The sequence below is a fragment of the Lagopus leucura genome, unplaced genomic scaffold, assembly GCF_019238085.1.
Source record: "Lagopus leucura isolate 7727_CA_CO unplaced genomic scaffold, USGS_WTPT01 Super-Scaffold_100038, whole genome shotgun sequence".
Classification (NCBI taxonomy): Eukaryota; Metazoa; Chordata; class Aves; order Galliformes; family Phasianidae; genus Lagopus; species Lagopus leucura.
In genome coordinates this window covers 5,068,000-5,083,993 of record NW_024962287.1, presented here as the reverse complement: position 1 = coordinate 5,083,993, position 15,994 = coordinate 5,068,000, and the positions used below count along the sequence as shown (strand labels likewise).

The 15,994-nt window shown below is 43.9% G+C and overlaps 1 protein-coding gene across 2 annotated transcripts in view; it reads right to left on the bottom strand.

Moving 5' to 3' along the window:
- Positions 1-15,994, bottom strand: part of ELP3 (elongator acetyltransferase complex subunit 3) — an 84,926-nt gene that overhangs the window by 25,917 nt on the left and 43,015 nt on the right. For both annotated transcript variants that reach the window (XM_042883505.1, XM_042883506.1), the window contains 3 exons: positions 11,718-11,911; positions 6,462-6,552; positions 2,928-2,993 (listed from right to left, as the gene is read on the bottom strand). In XM_042883505.1, the coding sequence (XP_042739439.1) occupies positions 2,928-2,993; positions 6,462-6,552; positions 11,718-11,911 (351 nt within the window). The remainder of the gene's footprint in view (positions 1-2,927; positions 2,994-6,461; positions 6,553-11,717; positions 11,912-15,994) is intronic.

The following is a 15,994-nucleotide window of genomic DNA, read 5'->3' as shown; positions in this document are numbered from 1 at the left end:
CATTTCGACACTGACGTACAGCTCATGGGGTAAGTGCCCAAACAGATGTCAGCCAACGTGCCAAATTCTCTGCAAGCACAACTACGCTCCAGCTTACTGAGGACAGCTGGCACAGGCTGATCCAGGTCTGCTGGTGTGCACCTAATGCCACAAGGAAAATGGAAACATACAGGGAAATGGGAGAGCACGAGGGTTTTTAAGAACCACGTTCTGCTGTTCAAGTCATATGGGGAACTTGCTGAGGAAAAGCACCGCAACTCAATGCTTGTTTCCAAAAACAAAGCAGAAAATGTCATATTGAGAGTTCAAAATGGCAAGACTGGAAAACTTTTGATTTCTCCTGAGAGCAAGCTCAAAAAAAAAATACAGAAAATGTGGCGTGGTTGCTAGCTCTTCAGTAGTGCCCGGATGCCCTGGCCCATCCAAAAGGCTTTGGTAGGCAAAAGTGAACCAAGCCTATAGGAACCTCCACCAGCAGGCTTTGCGTTACGTGCATCGTATAGCACGTACCACACAACATGAACTGAGAATCAGAGAAGTCCCTGCTCAATCAAATCTTTTGTATTCCCCACACAATTCCCCTCAAAGAGGTTGGAGTGATCATGAGATGGTCAAAGCTTTTTTCTTCTGAGATAGATACTGGTTGAAACGTGGCCAAAGTCAGCCTCCAGGGCTGGGTCACCTCCAGGTTGTCTGGTAGATATGGACATCCACCATATTCACAGACTTTTCACAGAATAACAGAATGGTTGGGTTGGAAGGGACCTCAAGGATCATGAAGCTCCAACCCCCTGCCACACGCAGGGCCACCAACCTCCACATTTCATAGCAGCCCAGGCTGCCCAGGGCCCCATCCAACCTGGCCTTGAACACCTCCAGGGACGGGATATCCATTGGTAGACTGCCAAACTTACCTTGAGAAATAAAGGGAAAACCCAACTGCAGATTACACTCAACCTAAAAGAGCTCTAAAATCTGCCTTGCTCTCACTCTACATGAAGATCATTACCTTAATAAAGAAAAAAAAACACATGTTTTGCAGAAACAGTAGCATCTACCTGTTACAGATACAAACCTACATGAGTGTTAAAGCAGGAAGTGTTACTGCCTCTTGCCCTTCAAAAACTGCCAGTCCAACATCTCTTTACAGTGACAATTCACCAGAGCACTTTTACAGCTATTACACAGAGCTGCACAGCTTTGACCACTCTGAGAGCAAGCAAGTACCTTCCACTGCTATGGAGAAACGCCACTAATTGAAAAGGGAGCTCAGAGACAGCTCTGTAAATAAGCAGCTATGGGCAAGTAATCTACTCCAAATTGATTTATTTTTTTCTTTCAAAGACTTTCAAAAGCAGACACACCATCACCATTACAAAAATACATACAGCCTACTGATCCTTAGCAGAAAGAAGCTGCATAAAGTGCAACTAATTATAGGAAACAATTAATTCATTTTTGTTCTGACATGATAGCCTCTCTCATCAAGAAGATGTGTTGTTTACTTACAAAGCCAAGAAAACATCATACCTTGTCATTAGTCTATAGCTCATGAAAAATTACACCATTTCCACAATATTTCTCTTGCTTGCTGTCATGACAAATTTTGCTATGACTACATAATGACATCCTCCTGCCACTCGGATAGGTGAGCTTAACAAAAGGAATATTCAACTTAACACTGCTTTGAAAACCCTATGATAAGCTATTTGCTAACAATTCAAGAAATGTACAGTTCAGATCACTGATGAAAATGGGCATCTTTGGAAGATGTTCTGTGAAGTGGCCACAGATCAGATAAGTGGAAGAGAGCAGAAAGGCTGAATGGCCTATGTACAAATGAGTCTGCACAGCCTCAGTTCTTACAAAAGTTGGTAAGAACAAGATAATTTATCAGGGATCATTATACACTTCCATGCTGCATTGATTGGCCACAGCATACATACCTATATACATACACATATCTAGGTAATGGCCTTAAGTTGTGCCACAAGAGGTTCAGGTTGGATATTAGGAAATATTTCTTCTCCAAAAGAGCAGTGGTGCAGTGGCACAGCTGCCCAGGGAGGTGGTGGGGTCACTGGAGGTGCTCCAGAACCATGGGGATGTGGCACTGAGGGACGTGGGCAGTGGGCACGGTGGGGTGGGCTGGGTTGGACTTGGGGATCTGAGAGGTCTTTTCCAACCTGAATGACTGTACTCTGTGGATCCCAAGCCAATGTGATCTTAGAAAGCTCATCCCCTTGAGTCCAATACATGGCCATGGACATCCTAACTACCTTCCAGAAGGATAGATCCCTTCTTGTAATCAGAGACACAGAATTGGTTTCCCGAATTGGATATTTGAAATTCAGCAGCACATATTTTCCTTTCTATAAAACAAGCACAGTAATCTTTATGTGGGCTATTTTAGGAAGGAAAAACACAGCATATGTGTCATATGCTAAATGGATCTACTCAGAAATATATACGTACACGTGCAGAAGTGGATTTATACACGCACTGTTTGCCTACATAAACACAGCCTTCCCACAAAAGGCTGTGAATTCATCTTGCTAAATATTCATTCCTGCTCAGTATGCATGTACAGTGGTTTTGGTACATTCTAAATCTTTTGTTGTTGTTGTTGTTTTTAAATGAGGGGGGAGAAAAGGGAAGGTTGAAAAGCAAAAGAAAGAGTTGTAGTGCAAATACTCAAATAACTGGTGACTACAGCCAGTTTGTTGAACATGGTGGTCCATAAATTTCAGCACGTGACAGCACTTAAAGAAAAGACATCCAAACATGCTGAGAAAATAAATGGAAAATCGGATCCAACTACAAAGGCAAACCACAGGAATGGATGTGCAACAAATGGGTCCCAACACCTCAAACGCACATAAAAAACTGTGTCTGAAGCAAGCTCCTAGAAAGGAGACAAAACCTACCTGATATGGTCTCACTTTATGGTGAATTTCTTGAATTCCAACCTCTCTTGTCCTTACATCACGACACTTGGAAAAGAAAAGGAAAGAAACACAAAGAACAAATACATTAGGCTCTGAAATGCACAGGTTTCCAGCCACCCATTGGGCTCAAAATTAAGCTGAAATAGTATGTAGTTACAAAGATGAATTTGAAATGAAAATGCTCACCAATCCGACCCTAATACACCTTGGAAAGAGGTCTTAATGCTAAAAGGAAAGACATGCTGGTAAAAAATAACTTCACTAAGCAACCATTATGGATCATGAGGAAATGCACCCTTTGATTCACAACTACTAGGGTACGGAGGGGAAGTCGACATGAACAAAAGAACAGAGAAAGGCTTTGGCATAATTCATTTTTAACCTACATTTGAAAGGTGTAACATTGGCAAATTTATGCTAAGGTGCTAAAGTCTTTAAATAATGCTTTTGCTATTTTCAACAAGCCTATTATTGCTCTTAAATGATCACACGAGAACTGCTGTAGAGGTCCTACCCAAGTCTAATGCTAATCTGGCTTCCACGGTGCATCACAAATGCTTGGGACTAACAAAAGAGAAAATAAAGACAACCAAAATCTTTCTTCCTTTAGAAGTCAGACAGAAGAGGAGAAAAGCCTCCAAGCTCAGTGCTTCTGAGATGGATTATATCTTGCATAAGCTTTTGTACATCTCAGCAGAACCAGTGGAAGCTGAGTAATTTGGCAGCCACTCACATCAGTGAACAGTTGTGACAGCATAAGCAGTCCTACTGCAAAGACCAAAACACGTGCACGTCTTAGCAGGTTTATCCTAACATCCAAAGTGAAGGTTAATCCAACTCTTGTCAGCCAAGCAGTACTTTTACTCAAAGCAGCTGTTTCAAAGGCTTGCTCACTCCACAGGTGCTGCAGCACTTGAAGACAACCTTGGCCACCGGGCTGTAATCATTCTATCAGCGATGAGGCCTCCCCGGCTGCGTACTTACAAAAGCCAGACTTTGAGACAGGAACAGAGCGTGTGAAAATCCAGTTCCCACAGAAATTCAGGATACCCAGCACAAGCACGGCCCTATCTCATGCCTCATTCTTCTCTGAATGCTTTTGAATTCCATTGTCAACAGAAGGTAACTATCTCCCAAATAGCAGGAAAAGAAGCACGGTTGTTATTGTGGGCTACGGTGAAACTGGGATTCACTGGACTACCAGGATGCTAGAGCAGACAAACTCTTCTCTGCTTTATGACTTTTGACTACACAAACAGCACGGTAAGGCTGAACACTTCATGAGGAACCTCAGGACAACATATTCTGGGAAGATGTTCTAAAACTCAGTGTCTCAATCCAACGTTCATGTATCTCCAGTTGCACCCAGTGGCCGAGCACCCTGCACCTCCAGCAAAGCTGCTCATGAGTAACTCCTTTCCAGCATTCACAGACACCAGTTGTGGTGCTGGCATAAACTGATCCCCACCCCTTAAACAAACTCATTAAGCCATATACCAAAGATGGGATAAGCCAGAACTGCCACAGCCAGCTCAGCTCCGCTAGGGAGCCTATGAATATTGAATTCCCGAAGGTCCTTGCCTTGGCCTTCTCTATTTTTCCAAGCTCAGGGATGAAAGGACAAAGCATATTTATCGCTTTCTCCTCCAATACAAGAAAATCACAACAGTACCTTATATTTCAAGCTGTATTGCAGCAGACTGCTCTCTCACTCCACCAGCTGCAGTGTTTCTGCCTCACTAAATTAAAATCTATAATCATCTGCACAGCAGCAATTTTTTACAGATTTGGTTCTTCTAACAGCAAAGACTGCCAGCTTGACAAGCCCTTAATGGGTCAGCTCCGTTACTGGGCTCAGCTGAGTGCCATAGATCAGATATTCCTGCTTCTCCAGCTGGTCTTGATCAAGTTCAGATGAAATGATGTGGTTTTAGCACCCAACCCAGGAAGGGTTCACTAGTAGCCCTAAAGAGTTCAATTGAAAAGGCTTTGCTGCAGCACGGAGGTTGTCTCCCCTGCCTGGTTTAGAAGTGAAAAGCCAGGAGGAGGGATAGGAGCTTTTGTGGCCAGCAAAGCTCTCTGCCAAATCTTGGCCTGCTACTGGAGAGAGATTGTGAGGAATGATTTAAGGAGGAAGTCCAGGGCAGCAGGTTAGGAGAGATTAAGTAGATAAAGAAAGCCCAGCAGGAAGGAAGACACTGCAGTTTATTTGCTGATCTTTTGCACTGCAGCTGCAAGATCCAAGTGAGATGGAAAAGGCAGTAAGGACTATCCACGTTAAACACCAATCAGATGGTTCAGCAGCACAAGTTTATGTGGAGCTATTAAGAGATGAAGCTTTTATTGTCGCTTCTTCAGTATCCTTTGTATTTAAGCAAAAAGGATTAAAGGCTACATCTGCAAAAACTGTCATTACTGCACTGTCCCACACCGCTCCTTCACTTGTTTTGTTGTTGTTTTTTTTCCCCCAAACCATTCCATCCCCCATGCCTCAATTGGAATTACACAAAATCTAACTCGCTCAGTAGCCCCAGAAGCACACATGGCCACCCATCTGGATTTGGCTTTCAGTTCCCTCCTCGCAAAGCCAGGTTCTCACTACAGAATAGGTCACCCCATTCTTGCCTCTTTCCCATTCAGTTGGATGTAGGAATGCCTTAAAAACCTCTCTAAGGAAAGGTGAGACAGAAGGAGGGAGCACTCCGTCACATCACAGATGCATGGAACTGTTGCAATGAGGATCTGCCTCTGCACCAGGACACCAAAGCAATGAAAGCCCTTTGGAACAGTCAGAAGGAGCACAGGGTTTGTGTGATGCTCTGTCTGTCAAGCTGGCTGTCCCAAGAAAAGGCAGAGCCTGGACATAACTTCACTGGAGGTTACAGGACCTGCAAACTGTGGCTGATGACTGGGTTTTGGAGAGAGGTTCAACCAGCAAGCGGTGTCAGAGCAGGCAATGTGGGGTACTGCGAATCAAGGCTGAGTACACCTATCAGCCTCTGACTTAAAAGATAAATGCAATTCCTTCTTCCCCTCCTTCTCCCCATCCCTGCTCGTATTTTTATTTGACCTTAGAAATATCAGGAATATCAAGTCTCATTTGTTTGCGCTGAAATGTCTCTTGGAAGATTTGTCTGGCCTCAGACTAAGAGCTTTTCTTCCAATTGTTCAGTCAAGTAAGTGCATGCGTGGGAAAAAGAAATGAAGGAGAAATTCTAATAGCATAAATTAAAAATAAATCCTTTTCTCTAGCTTAAAAGGTTTCCTCCTGTCAAAAAAAAAAATAGAATATTACAAACTATTACCTTCAGAGATAGGCAAGTTTTAGTCCAGCTTTACTGAAATATCAAGGTGGTTGTTTGTGTTTTTTAAAAAACTGCTGGCAGATTGTTCTAATTCAGCAATAAAACTGGCTCCTATTGTGTCTTCTGATCACTTCTTCTCAAAAGTGATGTTACTTTGTGTGATGTCACCAAGCAGCTCTGCCCAAATACTGATTGACAAACACCTTACCTGTGTCCCAAGATCTTTCATCCTGGCCAAGGCAAGCTCCCTCAGGTTCCCATGCTCCACTCCAGAGCTCACCAGTGGCATTGGGATGTCTCTGTGTATTAAAGGAAAACAAAACAACCTCAAGCAACTGCATTAGCAGACTTTCACCATAAAGCACCATTATGGTCACCTCGGCCAAGATCCCAAATAGCAGAGCACAGAACTTATCTGAATTACATTTGTTTCAAGTCTTTGGTTGAACAAGAAATAACACAGGGGAAAATTAACTGAAAGCAGGAAGAAAATGGAAGGAGAAAGCTTAGTAAAAAAGACTGAGGACAAAAGTAGGCTTTTACAACCCTGAGAAATAGGTTATTATTTTGCCTTTAGCTCTTCACTAAGGGAAAAAAAAAAGATCTTCCAGCCCATGCCTAGCATAGGTCTCAAGATCAGTCACTCTTCATGGCGCCTTCTGCTGAAGATCAGCAACTGGGAACCAGACTGCGTCTTTCTGAGCTCTATGACTGTAAGGGAAAGTTCATCAGAATTACAACATGTTTATATTGGGAAGCTTAAAAGAGAGAGTTCTGTTGAATTGATGATTGGCAGCAAAGTCCAGCCAGAAAGCCCACAGTCTGCCTGTGGGAACGTAAATCAGTGGGTCAGCAAATGGCAAGACCCTCTCTTCGAGCTCTCCAAGGGAGGTTCTAAAATGAAATTGGAAAGGAACAGCAGATTTGGCTTCTCCACTGCCTTCACTGTCAGATTGTACTTCTGGGAAACAGAGGATTTATGCAACCAAATAAAGCTGAAAAAGAAGCATGACAATTTGTGGGACATCCCAACCATGCTCCCCTTCTGTCTAATGCAGTATTCCACAGCAACTGCAAACCCTTCTTCTTCCCCTTCCTGCTGAAGCTCCACCGTGGCACTTCTAATGAAACACCACCCAACTGCACGACTAAAAACTTCTGATCCTCTACAGAGAAACAAGGACTGTACACATGTGAAAGTCTTTCAGTAAGTTATACAGCAGGTTGGTCTTCAAATGTGGCTTATATACATTTCTTGGTCAGTATTCCTCCTCTTGTTCTTTTGAATATTTTCACAGACAAAGAAAAGAACAGAGTATCACAAAAAACACGCAGAGAATGGGATGGTTCAGGGAATTGGTAATGTAATTAGCTTAATCCATCTTGGTTCAGTAGTGATTGAAACTCATCACCATCTAGCAGCTGTCTGATGACCTCTGTAAAACGTATTAATTGATCTATTCAGTTCCTTGAGGACTTGCATTCAAATCATTAACAATTACTGGTTTTGGCATCAGCTGTATAAAATGAAAAGGTCTTCAAGGGTCCTAAAGGCTTCATCTTTGTGCTGCTTCAGTTTGCAGAAGTGTGAGACACTTGGCAAGGGGGCAAGAAAAGGAAAATTTTCCAATACCATCAAGAATGCCAACAAAGTGCTTCAGACTCCAGGGATCTCCTCTCATTTCAGCACAGGACCATGCACCCATGACGGTTGGAAAAGACCTCTGAGATCCCCAAGTCCAACAACAACCCACCCCCCCACCATGCCCACTGCCCACCACGTCCCTCAGTGCCACATCCCCACAGTTCTGGGGATGGTGACCCCACCACCTCCCTTGGGCAGCATCACACTTCGATTTCAGTACAATTTTCTCCAGCATGAGGCTGAGCCCAGGGGTCTTGGGTTCTACTTCCCCATCCTATTTTCCTTGCTACATTCTTCTTATGAAGCAAGAGATACACGACACATTTCTCACCTCTTACACTCCTGTGCCAAAAGCTGAGGCAAAATACAATTAGCTAACCAGTTCATTTATTCAGTGAGTTTCTTTGAGTAAATATGAAACCATAGAGCCAACACAACATACTTCAAAGAGCTTCAATTAGAGGAAATGAGCACTTCACATTGTGACTAAAGGACACACAAGAGGAGAACAGCATTTTCATCAGGGCATGTTAGATCTACAATGATAATCTAACTAAAACGCCTTTCTTCTAATTATGGAACGACTCCAAGAAGTCAGACTGTATGCATCTCCCCTGGAGGGACACAGATAAAATGCCCTGACATCTTCTAGAACCAAGTCTTCAGCTGAATCCGGAGTGGCATATGAAAGAGTAAATAATCTACCGTAAATAAATGAAAGATTACAAGATAAGGTAACTTGAGCATCTCTCATCTGCCTGCTAGGGAGCAAGCCAGATTAAAATATGAATGTGAAAAATAAGCTTTTTAAGGAAAAGTAAGCAAGAAAGAGGTTTTCTATCGCCAATTCAAATCAGGGTAGGGCATTTAAATAAATACCCTGGGTGCATCATTAGCACACACATAACAGCCTGTTTTGAACAGACACCAAACTGTTGTCCTAGCAGTTTCAGGACTTGCTCAAATGCTAAACAAACTGAGGGATATGGGGGATTACACCCTGACCTTATTAACGTTAGTGTTCCATTTGCCAGAAGCCTCAATGAGGCCTATCTCACCTTCTGTTTTTCTAATATTCTGCATCACTTAGGACACTTGTTAACCAGCTGATTAGAACAGATGGTGGGAGTCCAAGTCCCTTTTTAATCATAGAGCCATTTGAGTTGGAAGAGATCTTTAAAAGTCATCTTGTCCAACTCCCCTGCAATGAACAGGGATATTTTTACTATTCTAAGCCATGACTTGTTGTAGGATCTCAGTTAAGTATTTTATTTTAATTCATACCTACATGCCCCCACTGGTTCGGTGAAAATAACATCCACATAAAACACCCAGATTCACTAAAGGAAATATCTCAAGATGTGGCAACTGCTGCTGTCATTTCACACCTCTCCACACAAAGGACTTAGGTGCCAATTGATTTGAGCACAGAACAAACATTAGCTTCACAAACATTCAGGACAAATACAGTATTAAGCATCTCCAACAGTTACGAAGCAGCCATGAAGAAACATTCCCCTCCAACCAGCCATTAGCACTGAGTATGCTACCCCTTTAATTTGGTTTAATGAAACAGAAGGAATTCCACAGTGTTTTCATAGAATCATAGGAAGCTTTGGGTTGGAAGGGACCTCAAAGACAACCTAGATCCAACCCCCTGCTGTGAGCAGGGTTGCCAATCACTAGCTCAGGCTGCCCAGGTCCCCATCCAACCTGGCCTTGAGCACCTGCAGGGATGAAGCATCCCCAGCCTCTCTGGGCAGCAATGGCAGGACCTTACTGCCCTCTGAGTGAAACATTTCCCCTTAACAACTAATCTAAATCTCCTCTCCTTTAGTTTAAAACCATTCCCCTTCATCCTATCACAGCCCTCAGCAAAGCAGTGCTGCGAAGAGGTCACAAACATTTCAGAAATCTGGCTTTGTTCGTTATTGTGCTGCAGAGCCACACAACGACCCTGAAAGCAATTTAGATCAAAGTAATAGATTTTGGACTTTGCACTGGAGGTGTACAGATCTGTAATCCTCAAGAACAGGTTTCAGATAACATGAGCCAGTCAGCAAGGAAACAGTTATTCTGCTGGAGCGTAACAACTGACAGCTGGATGACAGCTGGATGGAGGCTGCTGCTGGTGACTGGAGAGACCCACTGTCAAGCCCAAGGAAACCAGTGTGCCAAGCAGACACTCTTCCAGGCCTGTGTTCTTCAGAGGAAGATCTGCTAGGCAGCAAACTCCTGCAGCCCTCTAAGAACAAAGCCATTTGTTTCAGACACGCGCTATGGTAACAGCATCATGAACAAATGGGACACTCTGTCTATGCCGGAATCCACCAGGGAGAGGAAGACAGACATGCAGAGAGAAAAAAGACAGAAGTTTGTCTTTAATAATGCCTCTGTGACTGACATGAAAAGCCTGAGGCAACAACAAGTAGATGTTTCCTATAAGACATGTTTTGCCTTCTTCATTAGTACCACATCCTTTAGAGATTGGCTGCAGCCACTAGTTTCATCCACGTCTCTGTTAATAGACTGCTGGATTCACCACCATGCTTATCAACCCAATCAAGCTTTCCTACATTCATACTTTCTCCTATTTCTCTTTGGTAACTTTGCAAAGCTGCTCCAGAATCTCATTCCTTTGGTTGACAGGAAATTCCCAGCTCCCTACCTTGCCTTATGCAGGGCTATTTCCTATTTTGTTCTGTGCTCAAATCAATTTTCCCATTCCTTATAGTGATATTTTCCTTCTCTTATAGGTTTGCAGAGATTTTCTGTTTGCATCTGTCCTTCAGACAAAGAACTGACGTGCCCCTGCAGTTCATTTTCTTGAAGATGGGTATTATTTCAGATAAGGTCCTATGAAAGTCTGTCTGCATTAATATAAAAAGGCATCCTAAAAGAATGCTTTTCCAAGCTGCAGTCAACAGTGGCTTATTTATATCACAGACCAAGACACCAGAAACTTCCTCCTCTGGCTGCCCAGATAGCAGTGGATGCCCCATCCCTGGAGACACCCAAGGTCAGGCAGGACGGGGCTCTGAGCAACTGGTGGATCTGTGGGTGCTCCTGTTCACTGCAAGAGAGTGAGACCAGGTGGCCTTTAAGGGACACTTCCAATTAAACTGTTCTATGGTTTTGATACTCAAAGAGCCAGGCACTGGCACTGTCTGCAGCTCATATAGCTGTAAGCCAGCAGAGTACTGTTTGCACATGCAGAACCAGGTTAAGTACTCTATAGCTTCCCTTCCTAATATTAGACACGTATGATGTAACAGAAGAAAAATAATCCAAGAAAGACCCCACACTGAAAACACAGCGCTAAGACAAGTAGCACCTATCGCCTCGGGAAGCGAGGCTTCTGAATGGAAATAACAGCACCATTGTAATATACTCATGAAAACCCTGCAACACCCATGGGGAGAGACAGGAAGTCTTTAGAGCCAAAAAAAAATGAAATGTCTTGTAGCTCCTGTAATAAATATAGGAAACTTCGCCCACAGCCAAGAGGCAATTATCCATCACTATCATTAGAGTACTACGTGTGCCACATCCTATGCTCATCTGACTGGCAGTGAAAATGGGGCCTCCAGAAATCTTGAAGTTTATGGGTGCATTAGAGAGGCAGTTCAGTTTAAACAGCTTCTCATTCTATATGGCCTTTCCCATTCTGAATAGATAGGAAGCAGTTTAAAAATCTTTAGTGCATTAACGATTACGACTGAAAAATACTAACAGGCTGAGTCAGATCTTGCTGTAATTAAAGTCAGAATCCCTCCAAGTGCAATAAATCAATACACAAAGCCCACCACAGAAAATTACCTCTGAACACGGTACACACGCGTCCACGGTGGGACCAGAGCCAGGATTCTGGCCACGAGATCAACAAGGGTGCTAGGGGGGTAGCTCTTGTATCTGCCAGTCTTCCAGAGCTCGTACAGCCCGGTGCCGCGGATCACCAGCGTTGGGTAGAGCTTCATGCCATCAGGGCGAAAAGCTGGGTTCTCAAAGAACTCCTGCAAACGTGGAAGGAAAGTGTGAGTCAGAGAGAAACAAACGACATTTCCTGGGGCTTCGGTGCCCCAGCAAATTTCACGACAGGTTCTGCAGAACACGGTTGTAAGTGTGTGACTGAGGGATGACAGGCTTGCACTGAATTCCCAGCATTTAACAGTTTCCAGCGTTTTTAGAAATAAGAGTATACCATAGATTTAAAGCAAAAGTTGCTAAAGGAAAAAATCCACATGATAATGCAATGAATCAAGTCTTTGCTTCACTGCTACCTTTCAGCATGAATTCAATAGATACTGCTCCATTTATTGTAACAGACTCTGCTCAGAATTAGAACAATAGCAATGAGCGTACTTATCTTCAATCTCAGCAGGCCACATTTAGAGATTAATCAATGTGTCTGGGACACATCATTTGAATAGCAATGAAGAAAAACAGATTTATTCTACAATGATGTTCTGAACAATCCCAGAGAATAGGAGGACAAACTGTATCTCCTGCTAACGCCTATGACCAAATTCCAGCATAAAGATGCAAACTGAACAACGCTAGCTTACACTCCACAGCAAGTGCTGTGGGTTTTTTTCTCAAATTAAACCTCAGTAACAGCAATTAAAATCACTTAAAAATGGCAATAATAACAATAATAAAAAGAAAAGACAATCATAGAATGGCCTGGGTTGAAAAGGAACTCATCCAGTTCCAACCCCCTGCTGTGTGCAGGTCACCAACCAGCAGACCAGGCTGCCCAGAGCCACATCCAGCCTGGCCTTGAATGCCTGCAGGGATGGGGCATCCACAGCCTCCTTGGGCAACCTGTGCCAGTGCCTCACCACCCTCTGGGGGAAAAACTTCCTCCTAAGATCCAACCTAAACCTCCCCTGTCTCAGTTGATACCATTCCCCCTTGTCCTATCACCATCCACCCTCCAACAACAGGCAAGGAATTCCGAACCAAGCATTAAGCAGCCTTAAGGGATGGCATGGCCCTCTTTCTAACAGCAGCTACAAGCACTGGATTAGACTACTGCACATTTGAAATCTACAGCTCGATCCCTCTATAGCACAGTGTTCTTACTGTAACAAAAGGAAATTCAAGTTCTTTAAGCTGAGCTGACAGCTGGCTATGCCAGCCCTGTGCTAGTCTTGGTGTTGACTGCCACTCAGCTCCAGAGCCCCATCACAGTGGGGCAGTGCCCCAGCCCAACCTGGAGACTTTGGAAGGTTTCCTGCTGCTGATGGGAGTAAAGCCCTGATGCTGGAAGCAAATGCCATCAGCAGCCTCAGCCATTGGTACACACCCAGACAGACACATGGGCACCACCAAGGCATCAGCTCCAGAAATAAACAAGCCGGGGAACATGGGATGAGCCCACACTGCTGTCACAAAATTACAGAGCTGTCAAATCCTGCCTTTCTCCTCCAAAAGTATCCAAGGTGGGAGCCAAAGGCTGACAGAAGCAGAGGAGTGCAGACCCCAGCGCTACAGTGCTCACCCTGGAGCACGTGTGGGTATCACAGAGGTTAAAAGGCTGGAGTGCACCTTTTGCCACAACTCTTTGTGCACTCTGTATAACGCTCCTCTTTCTTGTAAGCACGTTCTTACACCATTTCCTGGTGGTGAGCAGGCAAGTCATCTGGCCAGCCCTGTGAATCTGTCATCATCTCTGACACAGACAATGCACTGGGGGCACTGGGCTTCCCCCCGCCCTGCCATCTGCAGCTCCCAGCCAGGATGACTCACCTGCCCAACCTGAGAGAGCCAGCATGTGTTTTGGGCAGAGCTTTACTTTTGTTTTAGCAATGGCCAGGGCTGACAGAGCAGCCTATTGAGCAACGGATGCGATGTCAGAAATAAAATCTGTGCTCATGATGACAACAGCATGTCTGCTTAATGCACTCCTCCAAAGTGGCCCCTTGGCCCTGAGGGGTCAGCTCAAGGTTACAGGTGGATATTGCTGATTGAGAAGGCGGCCATCCATTCCCATCCGAGCAGCCTGAGCTGGGGCCTGATTTAGCGGGTCACAACCTTGCCCATGGAGGGGGCTTGGAATTGGATGATCTTCAAGTCCCTTGCAACCCAAGCCACTGTACAATTCTGTGAATCCAAAAGGATGGATTTCTGTGGGTGGTTAGAGGTGCTCTAGCATAAAAGAAAGCAACTGTGACAGAACGAATGAGACAATCTTGTACAGAGTGACTGCTCTAATGAGAGGAGTAATGTGGCCAAGCAGCACTGAAGAAGAGCAAGACATTACAGTAAGAAGGCAATGATGCTTCCACAATGAGCCACGGGAAGGTAAATACGCCACTCCAGCAAGGAAAAAAGCTTCCAGTGAGGCTGTGCATTATTATTTGCAACAACACTGAACTGAATGCAAAAGCATCTGTGATTCACCAGTCAGAATATTTAAAACAGTCGCTGATTTACATTGCAGATTAAAGGCAAACGCACCAACACAGAGCTGAAGTTAAAATCACCCAGCAAGGTCAAAGTTAAGGTTTCCAATCACAGCATGAATTTTGCCACTTCCTACATACTGCTTATTTTATGTCAATGCATTATGTGAGCTGATAATGCTACTTTGTATTTCAGTAACACTGACATTAAAATAGTGACAGCATTCCATATTTATTTCTTAAACTATTTCTCAATGTATTCATCAAGTTGAACTTTTGAAATAATCTCGAAAACACAGCAAAGCAGTGTCTCCTTCCTTCCTAAAACCCTTTTTTTTCAGTGGTAAACTTTAATAGGTTTCTGTAAATCCCAACATTTAAAGACTTCACCTTTTCCCATTTGTAAACAGTTCTGATTAAGTCTCCCATGAAACAAAGGAACTATAAAATGCCAACACATTCAAAGCTTTACTAGTAACTGTAGCCTTTCCTTTATTTTAATTACACACCCTAAAAAGTGTCTTCAACTGAACACATAGAAGTGCTCAGAACAGCTTCCAGCTATAATATCTTAAAACCCTCAGACAAAATTTGTTCCAGAGATTGCCATCCAAAGACCTCTAGAGTCCAGAGGAGGGCTTCCATCAGACCCAGCAAGCACACAATCATGACTTGATCCACATCTGCTAACGCACTGTGATGCAAGAGGTTAAAGAAGACCCAGGGAGAAAGGAGCCCTGTCTATTTCCAGTCTTTTCCAACCACTTGAGGACGTGGCAGAGCGCTCTCACTTGAATCTTCCAAATGGAAACACAAACAGCTTCAAAGCCACTGCACTCATTTTCTCTGAACTTCACGTTTTCTCCCCTCTAGCTAAAGACTAAGCCAAGGAGCACTTAACACTTCTCCTATCACAGCACCTCGAGTACTGTGTCCAGTTTTGGGCCCCTCACTGCAAGAAAGATATTGAGGCCCTGGAACGTGTTCAAAGAAGGGCAACAAAGCTGGTGAGGGGTCTGGAACACAGAGCTGATGAGGAGAGGCTGAAGGAGCTGGGAATGTTCAGCCTGGAGAAGAGGAGGCTCAGGGGAGACCTTATTGCTCTCTATAACTTCCTGAAGGGAGGTTGTAGTGAGCTGGGGGTCGGCCTCTTCTCTCGTGTCATCAGTGATAGGACCAGGGGGAATGGTTTCAAGCTACGGCAGGGGAGATTCAGGCTGGACATGAGGAAGTATTACTTTTCAGAAAGGGTGGTCAGGCACTGCAATGGACTGCCCAGGGAGGTGGTGGAATCACCGAGCCTGGGGGTGTTCAAGGAAAGACTGGATGTTGCGTTGAGGGACATGGTTTAGTAGGAGCTATTGGGAATAGGTGAACGGTTGGACTGGGTGATCTTTTAGGTCTTTTCCAACCTTAGTGATTCTATGATTCTATGATTCTATTCTATAATGAAGACGGATGCTAGAGTCGAATTTAAAATGTGTGTGCAAAGACAGGATGGGAGGGATCAACACTGTGTTTTCAGAAATGTATGTATATAGAAATTAAGATCAGGCAAAACTTTCAAGCCTGGAGGTGCACAGACGTAGATGTTTTCATACCGTAAAATAACATCCCTTGTAACATTGCCCTATTTATGCAGTGTTAGAGGAAAGTTAAGCACTCTTTCTCAACAAATAATGTAAGCAG